This window comes from Siniperca chuatsi, linkage group LG10, assembly GCF_020085105.1.
Source record: "Siniperca chuatsi isolate FFG_IHB_CAS linkage group LG10, ASM2008510v1, whole genome shotgun sequence".
In the NCBI taxonomy this organism is placed as follows: domain Eukaryota; kingdom Metazoa; phylum Chordata; class Actinopteri; order Centrarchiformes; family Sinipercidae; genus Siniperca; species Siniperca chuatsi.
This window is the reverse complement of record NC_058051.1, coordinates 20,077,962-20,095,562: the sequence shown is the minus strand read 5'-3', so window position 1 is coordinate 20,095,562 and position 17,601 is coordinate 20,077,962. Positions and strand designations below refer to the sequence as shown.

The 17,601-nt window shown below is 41.3% G+C and overlaps 1 protein-coding gene across 4 annotated transcripts in view; it reads right to left on the bottom strand.

The window, feature by feature from the left end:
- The window catches only part of dnah12 (dynein, axonemal, heavy chain 12), a 29,681-nt gene that overhangs the window by 2,242 nt on the left and 9,838 nt on the right, over window positions 1–17,601 (bottom strand). For 3 of the 4 annotated variants that reach the window (XM_044211787.1, XM_044211786.1, XM_044211788.1), the window contains exons 14-67: window positions 17,380–17,505; window positions 17,147–17,281; window positions 16,184–16,377; window positions 15,862–16,105; window positions 15,567–15,752; window positions 15,270–15,470; window positions 14,927–15,121; window positions 14,704–14,825; window positions 14,487–14,622; window positions 14,257–14,403; window positions 13,972–14,091; window positions 13,507–13,663; window positions 13,221–13,393; window positions 12,958–13,110; window positions 12,617–12,856; window positions 12,207–12,452; window positions 11,953–12,072; window positions 11,738–11,847; window positions 11,411–11,594; window positions 11,122–11,262; window positions 10,944–11,027; window positions 10,505–10,693; window positions 10,261–10,380; window positions 9,880–10,068; window positions 9,651–9,802; window positions 9,311–9,449; window positions 9,021–9,187; window positions 8,638–8,893; window positions 8,205–8,501; window positions 7,791–7,969; window positions 7,318–7,510; window positions 6,990–7,151; window positions 6,685–6,879; window positions 6,301–6,434; window positions 6,052–6,214; window positions 5,863–5,943; window positions 5,581–5,757; window positions 5,347–5,478; window positions 5,120–5,209; window positions 4,888–5,028; window positions 4,548–4,789; window positions 4,305–4,452; window positions 4,053–4,198; window positions 3,676–3,890; window positions 3,382–3,574; window positions 3,099–3,291; window positions 2,808–2,980; window positions 1,967–2,107; window positions 1,678–1,836; window positions 1,256–1,551; window positions 913–1,166; window positions 664–804; window positions 412–549; window positions 100–333 (exon numbers count right to left, since the gene is read on the bottom strand). In XM_044211787.1, coding sequence (XP_044067722.1) covers window positions 100–333; window positions 412–549; window positions 664–804; window positions 913–1,166; window positions 1,256–1,551; window positions 1,678–1,836; window positions 1,967–2,107; window positions 2,808–2,980; window positions 3,099–3,291; window positions 3,382–3,574; window positions 3,676–3,890; window positions 4,053–4,198; window positions 4,305–4,452; window positions 4,548–4,789; window positions 4,888–5,028; window positions 5,120–5,209; window positions 5,347–5,478; window positions 5,581–5,757; window positions 5,863–5,943; window positions 6,052–6,214; window positions 6,301–6,434; window positions 6,685–6,879; window positions 6,990–7,151; window positions 7,318–7,510; window positions 7,791–7,969; window positions 8,205–8,501; window positions 8,638–8,893; window positions 9,021–9,187; window positions 9,311–9,449; window positions 9,651–9,802; window positions 9,880–10,068; window positions 10,261–10,380; window positions 10,505–10,693; window positions 10,944–11,027; window positions 11,122–11,262; window positions 11,411–11,594; window positions 11,738–11,847; window positions 11,953–12,072; window positions 12,207–12,452; window positions 12,617–12,856; window positions 12,958–13,110; window positions 13,221–13,393; window positions 13,507–13,663; window positions 13,972–14,091; window positions 14,257–14,403; window positions 14,487–14,622; window positions 14,704–14,825; window positions 14,927–15,121; window positions 15,270–15,470; window positions 15,567–15,752; window positions 15,862–16,105; window positions 16,184–16,377; window positions 17,147–17,281; window positions 17,380–17,505 — 9,243 coding nt within the window. Of the gene's footprint in view, window positions 1–99; window positions 334–411; window positions 550–663; window positions 805–912; window positions 1,167–1,255; window positions 1,552–1,677; window positions 1,837–1,966; window positions 2,108–2,807; window positions 2,981–3,098; window positions 3,292–3,381; window positions 3,575–3,675; window positions 3,891–4,052; window positions 4,199–4,304; window positions 4,453–4,547; window positions 4,790–4,887; window positions 5,029–5,119; window positions 5,210–5,346; window positions 5,479–5,580; window positions 5,758–5,862; window positions 5,944–6,051; window positions 6,215–6,300; window positions 6,435–6,684; window positions 6,880–6,989; window positions 7,152–7,317; window positions 7,511–7,790; window positions 7,970–8,204; window positions 8,502–8,637; window positions 8,894–9,020; window positions 9,188–9,310; window positions 9,450–9,650; window positions 9,803–9,879; window positions 10,069–10,260; window positions 10,381–10,504; window positions 10,694–10,943; window positions 11,028–11,121; window positions 11,263–11,410; window positions 11,595–11,737; window positions 11,848–11,952; window positions 12,073–12,206; window positions 12,453–12,616; window positions 12,857–12,957; window positions 13,111–13,220; window positions 13,394–13,506; window positions 13,664–13,971; window positions 14,092–14,256; window positions 14,404–14,486; window positions 14,623–14,703; window positions 14,826–14,926; window positions 15,122–15,201; window positions 15,244–15,269; window positions 15,471–15,566; window positions 15,753–15,861; window positions 16,106–16,183; window positions 16,378–17,146; window positions 17,282–17,379; window positions 17,506–17,601 lie in introns of those variants that run through there. The other variant, XM_044211789.1, reaches the window with a different exon arrangement.

The following is a 17,601-nucleotide window of genomic DNA, read 5'->3' as shown; positions in this document are numbered from 1 at the left end:
GAACACAACAAATGTATTTCTATTCAGTTGGATGTCATTACATAGAAAAAAGCAAATACATATTTACAGTATGCTCTTCATGTGTGTTTGTGGCTTTACCTTAATAAATTCAATGTAGTCCTCATAGACAGATTTAGGTGGGGCATAGTATTCGCCGCTAGGTGAGAAAGGGTAGCGAGGTTTCTCAATGATGTCCTGGTTGTAGAAGTCAGCCAAGATGGTCATCAGAAGCCGCCTATCCCAGTCGTCTGTCACACGGCCACCATAGTTACACTCACCGGTCAGGTAAGTTATGGCCTCGAAGGGCACCTCATCATATTCATTCACAAACAGCTAAAGAGGAAAACAAATTAAATGCATTTCAGATACTTGTGATGTAGAAAAATGGCCATTGAAACTCTGAATGAATACCTGTAGCTGTCTGATGCTTATACGTAGATCAGACTCATTGAATCCATAGGGAATATTCCAGCCAAGTGGACCAAACTTCTTCCTCTCCTGAACAAGAGCATGGAAGAAGCAGAGTCCATACAGGAGCTTCTCCCAAATCTAGTGGAGAAATCCAAGAGTCAGAGAATGTCCTTCATATGATAGACCTATTAGATAAATAAATGCAAATTCCATTCCGCATACAAAATGTAAATTTGCTTCCCCCCAACTCACCAGCTCCTTATTGGGGCAGTTATTGAAGAAGTTTGCATCAGAAACAGGATCTGACAAGTAAGACTGTAGCAGATTGAGTCGGAGTCCTGTAGGAGGCTCATTTGTCATTTTCACCCCATTCTGAAGGATGGTCACTGGAAACTGATATAAGAAAGGATGTTTTTTCTTTAGGACTATAATCAGAATAAAGCTCTAGCTTACTGCTTAAAGTTGGCAATTTATACACAAATGAAATGTATTGAACTTTACCTTGGATGAAGGGTAGCTTGTGAGCCAAAGGCGGAAGTCTGGGTGGCATGTTGCTGGACTGAAGTCTTCACAGATTTTCTCAAGGGTTGACATCCAGGAAACAGCCAGGTGACAGTTCTGCAAACACACCCATGTCCCATTCTGCATGGCTGTGTATATCATTTTGGCAGCAATGGGTCCCTGGCCCTGCCCCAGAGAGATCGACTGGAACTTGGCATCGCCCATGTTCTTGTCACTGGCAAACTTCAGTAAGCCTGTGGAGGGATTTTGTTATTTCTAATGATTTTCAGGGGTAGCATTATATGGACCCTTGTCAGTCAACCATTGATACTGTAGGACTTACTAGCCATTGGATCAGCTCCTGGGGACAGCACAAACACGAGTGGGATGGTGGAGTTGGAGTCCAGGTAGCTCTTACTCAGGTCAAAGGGAGGGGGCTGGACAAATATCTTCCCCAGTTTGCCAGTCACGTATTTAGTCACAGCTTGCACTATCTTATCAGGCCTGAGACAGCGAACAATAATCATCTCCTGCAGCTCATTGAGTTGTTCACACCATGGAGTGGGCAGAGGAATGTTGCACGGCTCTTTGCTGTCATAAATAGGCTTGAAGTCTCCTGGGCTTTTGATGAAAGCTTCTCTGTGGAATAAACAACACAGTTTCACTCCATTCGTCAATAGGAATTTATAATGACAAACAGGACAGTGGAGTAATAGACACAAGCGATAAAAACGCATTTTTGGTTGAGTGAATGATGCTTTTTACTTTAATCCTTGTAAGCCAGGCAGTTCACTGGCTCTACAGATCTCATCCCAGCTCTTGTCCTGTAGCCAGCTGGGGTCAGGGTTAGCAATGGTGTTCTGCAGGCCCACTCCTCCGGTCAGAAAGAACATGAAGTCAGAGTATTTAATCTCCTCTTTTGCTCTGAATGGAAATAGAAGAAGATAGCACAATATAACATTCACATAGTATATCTTCATATGAGCATGTGGTTCAAAGCTGAAATCTAATTTTAATAATCAAATTAATTCCCCCGGTAGCTTTTAACACTTACAGGAGTAGATTGCAACAGAGGAGGAAGGAAAAGAGGAGTTTGTCCCTCTCAAACAAAGAGCGACAGACGTTACAGTACAGGTTATAGGTGAAGTGATCAATCAGGTATCGAAGCCTCCTCTCCAGGATCTTGGACTTGTTACTGAATGAATAAAAGACAAAACATATGAAGCTTGAAAAAAAAAAAAAAAAACGACCAACTCCTAAAAGTTACATAAGGCGATGCTAAAAGTTCATGTCAGATGTCACAGTGTGTCTTTCATTCAGAATTTCGAAATGTAGCTGAATTTTTGCTGACTGATTAAAGGGCTCTGTCTCTTGCCACTAGTTGGTTCCACGTTAGTCAAATATGCTTAGAGTACAGTGAAACATATTCATAGTTCAGTTGCTACTTGTGATGTTATAGTACAACATATGCATATTTCCTGTGTATACAGGGCACAGCTGCTGCTCCCCAGTTTAAAAAAAAGTTACATTTGATCCCTCCCACTTGCAGCTGTTGTGTAGAAATACTTTTGCTTCCACTCTGTCCTTAATCATAAATGGCGTTGCATGTCTTCTGTGTGTGGTTTACTGATTGCACTTGTTTTTTCTTTAAAGTTAAAAGACACTAGTTTAGGCATGTGTACTATGAGCAATGACACAACCTCTTCTAAATTTGATGTAAATTTAAATGAATCCTCCTCTTTGTAAAATATGTGATTCAATCTTGTGTTTATGTACAACAGATAGAGAACAATGCTCTTTAAACTGCTGGTAAGACGATAAAGTCCCTGCAGATTTGTCTCAATGCATTACCTCTTTCGGGACACTGCAGAATACACTTTGTGTGCATCACTCACCTGTCTTGAATAGAGTTAATGTAGAGGTTGACAAACCAGCTGAGAGAGTACTGGTACATAGGGTCTATGTTGGTCAGATCAGCAATGCTGAAGAACAGGATGGAGGAGTGCTTGGCAATGGCTCTGTAACCCTCTCTAGACTCTGCTATCTTGATCTCTGTCTTCTCTGCAATCTGGGAAATATGTAAAGAGTGGGAAGTTAGATTACCAAATATCAAACTTGTCATATTCATAATCCAGGTCTCATTTTCTCTAGAGAACATTTAAGAGTTATGTGTGCATTGTCCACACCTGCTGTTTCTTGGTAATCTCATTGGACATGATCTTTGCGGAGTCAAGAATTTGAATGGCACTCTCATCTTCCAGGATATTTCCCTCAGAGGACTGCAGTGTCTCCAGGATCTTGTCCTCAATTTCCTTTAGCTGTCTCTTATTAGCAGCTGACTGCAGGATTAGTGCATTTCTCTCCTCTTCCAGCTCTGGCCTGTAGAGCAGATAAAGCAGAAACAACGCTCTAAAGAAGTGATAAAAAGTATTTCTGTGGTTTACCAACGTCACCATTTATGAGCGCTACCTCTCCTTAGCAACCACAATCCCCAGCAGCTGGTCCTCCAAGCCCTCTGGGGTGATCATGAAATTGAGCAGGGACACCTTGGTGGCCAGTTCTGGTAGGTAGTGTGGGTTCCTCAGCTTAGTGGTGATGTAGAAACGGAAATCGTAGGAGTACTCAATCACACTCTCCCCTAGCCTGATGCAATCCACACCGCCTAGGTGAAACAAAAAATTACTGAGCTTGGAATTTTCACCGTTTTGTTTTTAATTTCAAATCTCAATTGCCCTCTTGGCATCCATCTCACATTCACAGCACCTTGTTTGAAGGTTTGTTTGAGCAGCAGTGGTTCCAGTGACGGGTCCAGCTCCTCTCCTACATTTTCCAGCAGCAAGGGTGTTCCAAACTGAATACAGTTTTCCAAAGTTCTCATGTAGTCCCCATCTGTTAGCTTGATTACACTCAGGTTGCTGTCTTTCTCTGAATTCTTCACCCACTTGTTAGCCTGACCCTGGGGGTCTATCATCAAGGGCCTACAAGAACACAAACATAAAGGATGAGATGAATCTTAGGTTGAATTATACACCTGATTTTTTTTTTTAACATTGGACCAAAAATTGCATATTTTTGAAAAATGTTTCAGTGGTAAGTAGCGAGAGATTTAACTTCAAAACATTTCAGCAACACAGACTTACCATCTACGTGAATTACTGACAATGACACCATTGTCGATAGAGAAAGAGTCACTGGGAAGGCCTGCGATGTTCCAAGCCCTGATTTTAATGGGATCTCCCAGGGTTTTACTGAGAGAGAAGTCATCTGATGATGGAATGTTCTTAGACTAGATATTAAGGTAGGAGGGAAAAAAACATAATAAGCAATTAAATATGTCTGAATTCAAAGACAGTGACTTAAAAAGTCTAAATAAAGAACCGGAGGACTGTTACTTGGCAGAGTTTGGTCCATGACTTGGTACAATCCTGTCTGAAGCCAGCAGTGAAGGCCCCCAAGTAGGCGATGACACCAGCGGAGATGAGAACATCTCCAGTCAGGTTGTCATACGTGTTCTGTAGGTCATCTGCTGCTTTAGACCATCTAAAGACAGAAATTAATTCAGTCAGTGGCATATTGTGATTATCTTATTTGCAGAAAATAACCAACAACAGAATATTTATATGCATCATCCTGACCTGGTCTTCTCTCCGCCCAGACCACCAATGAGTTTCTCAGCTCTCTCCAACTTCCTGGCACACAAATCCACCTGGAACTCCAGCTGGGCCTTCTCCTCTGTCTTCTCCTCAAAGGTTTTCTGAAGGGCAGCCAAACGGTCCTCGACCTCCTTTAGCTCAGCTCTCTTCTGGTCCAGCAGGGCCATGGTAGCAGCCAGGGACTCCTGCGCCTCTGCGAGATTGGCCTTTTTAGGAGCCACAACCTAAAACCAAAGAGAGTGGTTGAGATCAAAGAATAAGGGAAGTATATTATCAGGACAAGAAAGAGAAAAAAATATATGCAAAGCCAGAAACACTGCACCTTTGCCACCCTGTCATACACCTCCATTGCTTTGATCCACTTGCACAGGCCTTCTGCTGCAGAGGAGGCCTTTGCCACTATACTGGGGTCAAAGTCAGGATTAGTCATGTACTCACTACGGATTTTTTGCATCACAGGGACCTGCAGTGAAGAAATAGAGGAGTTAATCCGAGCAAAATACAAGTGTAAGTGTTAAATAATATATTAAGATTGTAGTTTTCCTGACACTCACAGGAATATTGTCCTTGTCATATTCTTTAAGATCTCGTAAAAAATTCATATCACCCAGTAGTTTCTTGCTTGGACCCCAGTAGTCAAAAACCTAGACAATACAAGAAAACATGTTACTCATTTTGATATTACTATAAGTTGCAATGTTACTGTTATGATGAGCTTTGGCAATGTCTTTATGGGCTGAAAATAAGTAGCAGATATTTGTGATGTTTTCCTCAGTCTAACCTTTTTCCCGGTCCCAGCAGGGTCAGCTATTTTATCCGGCTTTATGTCCTTCATCACACACACAGCTGACATCACCAGCTTCACCCCTGAAGGAGGATTTTTCATCGACTTCACAATTGTGACATCTGAGGGCTGAAGCGAAACAGGCAGCTCAACTTACTCAACTGTCTAAACTGTGATGGTCTGATTGGCTGAACTTGGTACAATGAAGCAGTGCAGTTAAAGGGTGCTGACCTTCAAAGTGTTCAATGCTGAGAGAGCAGCCTCGAGGGCAGGGATGGCCTCAGCTAAGTCACTTTCACACTCATTCTTCAGAGACTGAGCCTCATTGGCTTTTATAGTTGCTGCCTCCTCATCAACACGTACAACTTTACTTTTGGCTTCCACCTCTACAGACTCCACTTCAATTACCTGAAAGTCATCACATTTAACAATTACATTCAATATATTTATATATACTGGTATACATACTCTAGGTCGATGTTCAAGGTGAATAAAGATGTGAAATGTATTCACCTTCATCATTTTGGTGTTGTCTATCTTTGCTTGTTTCAGTTTGGGCTGCAGCTCTACAAGTTCCTTTTTCATCTCACCAACCTGCAGACCAATATTGTTAAAATGAGTTATACAAAGGTATGCTGAACATTTTGTAATATAAAAAAATAGACAAAAAAACTATTCCGGTAAAAATTGTGCTGCATATACCTGAGATTCAGCGAAGGCTAGTTTATCCAGACCATTAGTATACCTCTGTTTTGCTTTCATGACAGTGTCTCTTTTCTGAGTGAGTAGCAGACGGAAAGCTGCAATTAGCTCCAGGTAGGATGTGGGTGTCACATAATTATGGCGACCTAGCTCAGAGAGGAATCTACAATGAAAACAACAGTGTAAATATGTGCTTATGAATGTACTTTACCTTTGAATATGCAAGTTATAAATAACCACATGTCATACCTCTGTGAGAGCTGTTTGGCAGAGGTATGGAATGTTTTGCAGATGGGTATGACCTCCTGCCTCTCATTTTCACTCATCTCCAGTGACTCCAGGAAGGAGTTGGCTACTCGCTCAAGAGCCTCCTCTGGCCATGGCTGTCAGGGCAGAGAGAAGAAAGAAGAAAGAAGAAATAGTGAGGACAGGAACAAAGACAGGAGCATGAAAAGACAGACTGCTGACACTGTTAAGAATATTGTCTATTAGCTAACTTATGTCTCGCCATGATCTTTTCGCCCTTTTCTTTCTTTTGATGTTATCTCTGGCCCAGGGAACACAGATGACTAATTGTCTGACTGACTGACACACACAAACATAGACAGTTTTTAGAGTTTTCTAAAATAGTACCTGGAACCAGTCAATAGTACAGCAGTTGATAAGAGATGGAAATTGCCGCAGGCGATTTCGAAAGGCGTCTCCAATAGGACTGAAGGCCACAACAATGTGCAGGTTCTCTCTACAGCGTGCCACAAAGAACGCAAACAGAGTCAAAGGACTCAACTCCAAATTCTTATTACCAGCCTGGGCAATGGGACGTACTGTCTGGAGAAAGAGAGATGAAGCAAGAGTAACATTAAACATAAATTAATATGGCCTTTATACAATGTATACATTGCTTTACAAGGGTATACATACAGTTTGTGACAGCCTACCTCCATGATCTCTTGCTTCTCGTCTATGGCAAACAGATTGGGCACCTCCCCTGTGTTCAGGACACTGTCCACGTCTTCCAGAAAAGACTCATCTTTGATCTGAGCGTCAGTTAGCAAGAATACCGTCTTCTGACCTTTCACCCCAGCATTTTTCAGCAGCATCTAAAATATAAAGAAAAGCAGGCAGACAAGGTATTGTTAAAATCTTCCACAACCATTTCAAAACGCAAAAGAATCACAAGCACAGATCAAAATGGTATGAGAAAAAATACATGTTATGCATCATAAACACAGGACACAGAAGTCTGTCCTAAACCATAAAGCTGACCTTGAGGTCATCTCTCCACTCAGTTATGCCATAGCTCTTAGAGATCTCAGGCTGGAACATGTTCATGTGGGCCATGGATGTGGCCAGGCGGGTAATGGACTGACGTCCGCTGCCTCCCACTCCCACTAGTAGGGCATTGCCTCCTGACTGCTTCAACACACGGCTGATACGGGACAGGTGCTCCAGGACATAGCTACATAATGCAGATGTTTTTTTCTCAGTTAATAAAGTTTTCATGCAAAGACAGTTTTAAAAACATAATTTCATTAACTTACTGCAGAAAAGGTCAAGTCATTTAGTTGTATGATCAATTTAAAATCTTTTTATCTTTATCTTTTTTCTTTCTTGTATTTATCTTTTTTATATTGAGATGAGAACATTTGATACTAAATAGCATAACAATGATAAATAGCTTAAGAATATTTTTGCAGTGCATGTGGTTGAATTGACTCTAAATCACCAAAGCTGTTTACCGGAAGATGACGAGGTTCATGCGATTCTTGTGCATCTGGTTGTATTCATCAAGACACGACTCCACCACCTGAGCAAAGCTTTCCATTGAGGGCACCTCTGCGTACAGGCGCTCATTATCCTCCAGGTCAGGGTTCATGTAGTCACCAAACAGAAGATTCTGCAGATCTTCCTCAACCAGCTGAGGAAGGAAGAAAATGTATGGCACAAATTAAAACATATAGATTTTCCTATTTGTTTCATATGTACGTGTTTTGTATTAGAAGAGCACAAATGCAGTTATGGATGATAGTAGAAAATATATCAAAAAAAAAATCAAATCTTAATTAGATCCTGGGCAGCAAGGAGTGACAACAGGCCAAAGCAGCTAGTAAAGCATATGACACTACAGCAAATATAACTGAATCTCAACTTACTTTACTGCCTTGTTTCAGGTGATCAAACACCTGGTCAAAGGGCTCTTTGAAGTGATCTTTGAGGACGCTGTTCATCAGCTGGTAGAGCCATGCTCGATCTTTGTCATCCACCAGGCGGTCATAGTAGACACGGAAGACCTCGTGGACAAACAAGCGCATCATAGTACGTTTGTTCTCCAGAGACTCCTTCTTCAGCAGCAGGCAGCCTTGGATAACACGTGAGAAGTCCCGCAAGTTGAAGGTGTAGTGAGATTTGGCTGGAGTTGGAAGCAGGTTCTCCATGGCTTTCTTATACACCTTTGGGAATAAGGAGAATGCAAGCAAAGAATTAAAGCATTGGAGAAGACAACATATGATTGATAAGATCCTACACATTTATCCATCTCATTTGTACAGCTCGTGTGCTATCACTGTGTGTTTTGGGGGGACTCACTTCCATTGTAGCTGTCACTATTTGGTTGCCAACAGTGAAATAATCAGGTGGGAATTCATTGTTTTTGAGATAGAAGGCAACCACGCTGGAGAAGATGCGAACCATGGTGTCATCACTGAAGGCATTAATGCTAAAAATGTTGAAGTGCCGCAGGAAACGGGATGTCACAGCATTCCTCCCACCACCAGGGGGGCCCATAGCTGAGATGAGCTGGAGGTCGACAAGAGTGATCCTGGAGGTATCCTTCAGGTCATACCTGCCAGAAAGAGCATAACAGATAAGGTCTGTCTGTTCACTGAACAATGCTTAAGCTTCTCTAATGCAGTAAGTTTAGTCCATTTGTTTTGATATGAAATTGGCATCTAATAGTGGGTGGTTCATACCAGTTTCCATGGTCTATATACTGTCGAAGAAGCTCCACAGGAGGTTGTGCTCCAAACTGTTCCAGTGCAGGCATGTTCATGTCATCTACAAAGATGACACACTTCTTTCCCATGGGGGGCCCATACACTCCCTTCCTTCTCTTATCTAACCTGGACATGATGATGTTCTGGATGATAAATACAGAAGGAATTATTTAAAATGAAAAGAATGACCCTTTCTTGTTTGTTTAGATTACTACATCTAATCTAATAAAAAGACATTCTTTCATCCATGCATCCTAAATGCTGACCTGAGTTTGGTTGGCGCTAGTGCGAGCTGAAAAATTGATAAAGAAGGGTAGATAACGATCTTTGTCCAGATTGTTTATCAACTTCTCCTTCACATACACTGACTTCCCAGTGCCAGTAGGACCAACAAACAGGAGAGGCCTAAGCAAAGAAACAGAGGAAAGATTTTGCACGAAATCTGTCAGATGAAATGTAAATAAATCCAGGCTAAAATATAATGAGACCTATTCTATAGAAACTAGTATATATGGCATTGGTAGAAGTCAAACAATCATTTAAGGCAATAATGCACTTTTAACATTTGTGTGTATCAGTGCCACTGTGACCCCCTAGAATACTAACACGCCGTAGCTGATGCAGAGGTCCATGAGGTAGGTGTAGCGAACTGTGTCTATGGTTGGAACAATGATCTCTTGCACTTTAGTGTTTTTGTCCCCCAGGCTGACATTCTTGATGGAATCATTCCAGTGAACCCAGCGGCCTTTTCCTTTAAACTGTTCAAGAGATTACAGTATTATTTACTGATTTAAACAAAAGTGAAACACCTCTGAGTGATGTAATTCCACAGTACCTCATAGAAATAGTCATACACCAGGCCTTTTTCATCCATTGGACACTCCCATTTCCCCACAGTGGCAGGGATAGGATGTTCTTCTGTCTTCCCTGACACAGTCACCCTGAAGAACTCACTAAACTTCTCCCTGCTGCCTGCGTCACAGCTGCCACCCATAGACCACACCAGGGAGAAGGCAAAAGCTGCCTGCAATCATAAAGGAAGAGAAGGTGAGGTGTCAGACAAAAATATAATTGAACTGAAATGGAAAGTGCAAATACAAAAACAGTGAAACATTTGCATGAAGCTGCAAATGTTTGCAAGGTGCAGTTCCAAAGCAAGAGTTTTGAATAAAGATTATATTATCATTCAAAATGATAAATGATTCAGTCATTTTACCATGATCCAGGTGCGAATATTTTTATCCCCAGGATCTGTCTTTACAGGTTCAGTGAGCAGCATCTCAAACAGTCGACACAAGGACACCACAGTGTTACTGTTGCTAGTGGAAACAACTTCCTGCAAGCAAAACCATAATCCAGCATGACAAAACTTATGGTATTTTAAATTTAAATAAAAGTAAACTTCTAAATGTTCTATAGATATTTGTGTCTGGATTGTTTTGAGGCCTGGGGTCACTTACTCTGCAACATTTACGTAGCATCCTATGGGTAGGCGGCAGGAGCCAATGGAAGAGCTCCAGCAACAGGGAGCGATTGTCCGGGCTCTGCAGAGCATCAGGAAGAGTGTTCATCCAGGAGATCACTAAGGGCTCCCAGCCCAACTGAGACGGTTCCATGTAAATCATCCCACATCGACTGACTGTGGCAGGCTGAAGTGGAAGAAAATAACCAAACGAAACCAAAAAATACCTTTTTATAACATCCAATTACATCCTGTCAATCAAGCTAGATACACTGATAATTCCCAATAATCGAATGTTGTTCAACATCTTGTCAAGTACATTGGTGAAGTTCATTGATGCAAAATGATGACCATTCAGCAAATGAACTAGTAGTTGTAAAATTTTAAGATGGGATAATCAGATTAATAACTTATTTAACTCCAAACATCTAACTCACCGAGGCCTGTGATAAATCCATTGCTTCAAAAATCAGACTCATCTGATTAGACATCTGGATGATCTCCCCACTCATCAGGCACAACTGTGGAGGAAGAGTAAAGCAAAAAAGATCTTACTCAAGTATGTGAAAAACAAATATATATAAATATCAAATGTATTTACTGTGTATTATGGACCTTTTTGTTGTCATCCAGCACAGTGTTCATGCTCTCAATCCACAGTGTATCAATGGGACCATCAAACACCACCCATTTACGTTCTGGTGTGCCGGCCGAAGCAAACTCACGAAATGTGTTGGCCACAATCCCATCTGTCCACTGATAATGAGGAAAAACAAAAACTGAAAATACTAAGAGGAAGAAAGGGCCACCTGTTGTCCCAGGTTTACATCAATGTTGCAGATACACAAATCATATATTTATGTGTGATACAGAATAAATAAAGTGATTCAAGACACAGGTCTACCTCATGAGAAACTAGGTCAAACTGTCCAAAGAGCTGTCCCATGGTGATCGACTTTGGGTTCAGTGTCCTGAAGATGACCTTCTCCTCCTCACCGTACCCTTTCTCATTCATGAGAGTTAGTGTGTCAGCTAGAACATGTAGCACTTTGGTCTTCCCAGCGAAAGGCTCTCCCACCAGCATGAACCTGATGCAAAACAAAAATATCTTCATGCAGTATCATGTTTCAAATATTCCCTTCAATACATGTACCAGTCCTGTGAAATACTGTATAACTGGAAACATGCTATACAGGACATCGTGATATGGCAACAATGAAATACAACATACCCATGCCTGACTATCATCATCTCATATGTCTGGATTATCTTCTGTAAGAAGACCTGTGTTGGCTGTACATTGTGATTTTTACAGCACTCTTGAGCCGCCTCCAGAAACAGCTGCCAAGGATATGAAAAAACACTGATTATAATATACATGGCAATATTAATAAATACACAGGTATTGTTAGATTTAGGACAAAAAATGGCATCAGCATATCTGACCTGATAGTCAGCCTCAGGAAGGGAGATGCCTGGGAACAAATCACTGGTGATTCCATTGAACAGCGGAATATCATGGGAGAGAAACTTGGGCTCATTAACATCTTTTATGGACCTCAGGAGCTGGATGTTGCAACATGTGGAAAAAAGAGAAAGGGTCTAAAACTGCAAACCAATTCACATACTAGAGAAGTTCACAATCAGGACAAACAGTATAGACTAATAATTAGCAAATACATTAATTTCAGCACAAATACCAGTATGTCCTCATTTTCATCAGGATACTTGAGCTTGAGGTTTCCTGCAGCCACAAGTACAGCTTTGACTGCCCTCATGCCGTAATCATAATGGAATTGGGAGGAGAGCTGCTCTGAACAGAGCCTGTATGTCATCACAATCTTTACTGACAGTGGTTTGGCATTGAGGAAGCCATATGAATACAGAGAGATCTCTGCTATCAGTGCGTAGTTTGGGACCATCATGGCGACTGTTCGGAACAACACCTGCACAGAGAAATGAAAGAAATTACTGTCAATGTACCATCACTGCATCACAGTGTATAATTTAATGTAACAAGCCAACTGGAATGATTTGAAGAGTTGGAATCAAATAACATTAATATCATCAATAATGCAGAGATAAAAATATTTGTTCAATGATTAGAGACCTTGAGGTTGTCTGGGAGTTCTGAGCGTCCTGCATAACCAGGGTTCATTGTAATGGATACAAAACAGTTGGGATTCAGTTTGAGCATGGTCCCTTCGAAGTCAAAGTACTCCAACTTCAGCTCGATGGCCCTCTGGATGCAGAGAACCTGCTGGGCTACTACAGACAGCACCTCCAGCTCAATACGGTTAAACTCATCAAAGCATGCCCACGCACCAGATGAAGCCAGACCTTTAAAAAACTATGAGAGATTGCACCAAAATACATGTTAAAAAAATATTTTTTGCATATATATGGCATTCAAATTAAGAACATAAATCCAAGATTTCCTGAAGGGGTTACTTTGCCCATAGCGAGGTAATCTAGTCCATCAGAACAGTTGAAGACCACACACTGCACAGCTAGAGCTTTGGCTAGATCTTTGGTGGTTTCGGTCTTTCCTGTTCCAGCTGGACCTTCAGGAGCACCACCCAAATTCAGGTAGAAAGCCCCAATCTAAAACAGGGAGAGAGCTTTGGAATTTAATGGTAAAATATCTGTTCACTCAGCATTATTCCAATAAAAAAACGCTCATGGTCAAGTATGCTATTTGTCAGATATTTTACCAGGGTTCTGTAGCATCTGTCAGTCAGCGGAGTGATGACGAGACGTGGTGAGTTCCCCAGGTACTCATAGGCATACTTAACATCACAGTTGATAATGCGGACACGAACATTGTCATTGCTCCAGTAGTAACGCAGCTGGGCTAGCCATTGGAAGTCTGTTTCATTTGATACACCTGTTAAAAACAGACACTTATTTTTGATTTTTCAAGCATATTTTCTTGGTGTTATTTCTAAATGTACGCGTAGCTCTGTTATGGTCCATTCTGCATTCTGTGCCAGGAGGTACCTTTATCAATAAGCTCCATGACCACATCTCTGGCATGGACATCAATTGTGACCAGCGCTCCCAAAGTGATCCGTGTTTGTTTGGGCAGTTTCCCTCTCACCAGCTCCACAATGTCCTTCAGCTGATTCTGGAGTTGCTGATAGTAATTCTTTAGACCCTACAGAGGACAAAAGTCCAATCACTATTTCAGTTTTTTACCAAGGTAATACTGTTATGGTGTCATGCTCATCAAAAGAAAAATCCAGGTCAGTTGGTCAGGAGTGAGACACATCACTGCTTTGTACCTCTACACTATCAAAATACACAACTATTATTAGACTCAACATAATTTCCATAAATTAAGCTGAATTGATAAAGTTAAAGTCTTCAAGTCTTGAAAGAACTTGAAATACTATTTCAAAAGCCAAAATTTTTTGAATAAAAAAAAAAGTTACATTTTCTGAGAAAAAAAACGTAAAAACCTACATCAGCTCCTGCTCTGATGGCTTCATGAACCTCCGAGGTCCAGAAAATCTGGGAGGTGCAAAGCACTACCTGCCCAGGCCACTCCTTGACCCACTGGCTCCGTGCAGTCTCAGCATAGGCCTGTCAATACAACCATACTCATTGACTCACATTTATGTACACACATAAGAGGAACCTCAGATTGTCCAGATGCAGACTATATAGAACATACACAACACAATGGTATAAGAGTTAACAAATCACGGTACTGTGTATTATTTAAGGTATGGGGAACAGTGATCTCACCACCCTGGACCGGGCTACTACATCTCTGATACTGCGAAGCATCACATCCTCCACCTGCACCAGCCACTTCTCCACTGCTCCTTTGGCTTCAGATGTAGAGATGTGCTGGATTAGCTGAACACGCTCCCCCTCACCACTATACATGGCCTGGGCAAGAACAGTATGCAATTTAATAAAAGTTCATCAACCATTGTGTCATGTAACAATAACAATATGTGTGGCTGCCTTGCCTGGATATCCAGATTGGGTAGAAAGTCCAGTTTGGAAATACCCTCAAAGCACTTCTTCAGATGGGGCTGCACTCGCAGTGGGTCCTTGGTCTCAGATAGAATCTCCAGCATTTCATCATTGGACAAGAAGAAGAACCTGGCAGCGGTAGCAAGTAACAAAAACTGTGATATTAACAAATAATTGGACAGAAGATACACTGCAAAATCTTTTGCTTACCGTGGGAAAAAAAGACGCTTCTTCTCCAGATAGGCATTCAGTCCTTTCATGATGCTATCCAGGAGGTTGTTAGAATTTTGCAGTTTCTCTAGCAAACCAGGCAGCGAGGTTGCTTGCAGAATCTACGGTTAGAAATCATCAGTTAACACAAACAGTTAATCTTTCAGATTTTCTTTTTTTTTTCAGAATAATGTGTTCACAATAAACTTTTTTAGATGACTACCTTAGGGTCCTTAACGCAGTGCCTCATGACCTCTTTCCAGTTTTTGTCTACAGTTTGGAAAAGTCGTCCCTCTTCTGGAATCTGCTGCATGATGTCTTGAGAAGAGAAGATGGGCTCCAGATAAAGCCACTGGGCCTGCACCTTCAACCATTCATCTATGGTTTCCTGGATACGAAGCAGACGCTCCTCCCATAGCTGAAGTTACAGAACAAACAGTTAAATATCTGCAGGCATACTCTATATCTCTATCTAGGCACAGTCAAAGTTACTCCCACCTGGTAACACTCCCATGCAATTTGCATTTATTCATTCATGAATGAACTCTCCAAAATGTGAAGTTAACCTTGATCTCATTTTCAAAGGGTTTAATGAACGGTGAGCCCCTCATTGTCTGAGTCTTCACAATCTGGTCATCTAGCATTGTCTGAATCTCATCCAAAGCAGTCAGGATGGACACTCCGGTCTCCCTGTAAGGTTGATGGTGGAAAGAAATGCCATCCCAAATATGCACCATAGTTTGCATAGCCTTCTCCAGGGAAAACTCCTGTTGAGACACATAGTCTGGGTATATAGCATTTAACACATCGATTAAGTATCGAGGTTTTTATCAAACGCTGTAGAAGCAAACACAAGTTCTCACTTTACTAGCAGCAGCGCTGATAGACTCAAACTCTTCCAGGTAGGGAGTCAGGTTTTGTTTGAGAACTTTGCGTAGTGTTGAACCAGAGTCAGGAGTGAGGTCATACCCAACTATCTCTGACATGTGGTCCCAGTGGCGAGCTCTGATGCCTGGATTACACAAGATGGACACTACAGGGATATGATCCTGTTGACACAAACACATTCCCCATAATGGTTTAGCATCAACAAACAAGACTTCACTTACTAGAAGACTTCATTATTGAGCCCCATTGAAATGACAGTTAATACCATACCTTGAACTTTTTGATCTGCTCCATTACGGTGGAGCACAAAAGTATTGTGGGGCTTTCCTGCTTCCTTGGATCGCCCTCACTAGGTCGTTGTGTAGTCTTCCCAGCAATCTTTTCCATCTCTTGCTCAGCCTTATTCTGTTTCTGTTGGAAAAACTTCAGCATCTTGAAGATCTCCCTAAAGAACTCATCCACTTTTACTTCCATGCTCTCGCCATCTAGGTCCTGGAAGGAACCGTCCATCCATCTATTCACAAAGATGATAAAAGGTTATCAGGGAAAATGTTTTAATTAAAACACAACATGCATCAAACTGAAATCAGACCTCTTCTCTGTGCGCTGCCACTTCATTACAAATCCAAACAGCTTCTGATACGGTTCAATACCGTCTTTGATGACCTCAACTTCTGGGTAACATGTTTGGTCACATTTGTAAAAGGCCTCTTCTTTGTTTATAAAGTCGATCGCCTCCTCAGCCTCCTGGAGAAGTTTCTGAACTGTTCTGACATCCGTTACATACTGCCCAAAAAGTGATGATAAGACAATTATTTTCCATTCGATGTAATTGTATTGCCTGAAAACCACAGTAAAATTAAGCTTTATGATGCTTTTGTAAAATTCTGATTCATTATACAGACACTGGCAAGGCGTATTTAATATGACAGATAAAGTTGTTTCAGGTTCAAGTTTGTTTAAAAGAATAGTTTGAGATTTTGCTAAAAGCGATTTGCTTTCTTGCAGAAAGTTAAAAGAGAAGATTTATAACCCTCTCATATCTGCCTGCACAATATAAAGCTGGAGCCAGCCGACAGTTAGCTTAGCGTAGCATAAAGACTGGAACAGGGGGAAACAGCTAGCCTGGCTCTGACCAAATTTAACAAAATCCACCTACCAGCACCTCTAATGCTCACTAATTAACATATGATATCTATATTATACATTTATCTAATTCATATAAAAAACTAATGTGTAAAGTAGTTACAGTAGTTTTATGGTGGGTTATGTGCGGGACTATTTCTTAGCCAGGCACAGTGATGTCCTGGAGTTTTAGAGGTGCTGGTAGACAGATTTTGTTACCTTCGTACAGGGCCAGGCTAGCTGTTTCCCCCTGTTCCAGTCTTTATGCTAAGCTAACCGACTGTTGGATGTAGCTTCATATTGTATAGACAAATATGAGAGTGATAATGATCTTCTTATCTTACTCTCAGCAAGGAAGTGAATACGTGCATTTCCCAAAATGTCGCAATTATTTCTTCAAGGTTATCTAAGAGTGCTAATGACGCTGTACCTGCTGCATCATACCCAGCTCTGAGCAATGTGGGAACTCCTCTATCCTGCGTCCCAACTTTTCCAGCTGTACCATTAATCTTTCTCTTTTAGCATGCAGCTCCTTCTCCCCTTTCAGCATGGCCTTATCCATCACCTGAAAATGACATAGCTGTCCAGAATCAGATCATCCTTAAAAGACAAAAACAACAATGATATACAGTATACTGTTGTCGGCAGACACAAGAGCATTACTTCATCACTGAGCTCAAAGACATGGAGGATTTTCTGTGGCCAGAGAAAGACAGTTGAATTAAGCTCCAGATCCTCTGGCTCAATGTTGTGGACATCCAGGAGGTAGATTAGTCTACAGTAGGCTTCCTGTCAGAACACAGTGTGGTAGTAAATTATGTTAGAACTTATATAAGGTTACTGAAATCAATATGCTTTAGTATATGATACAACAGATAGAACCAA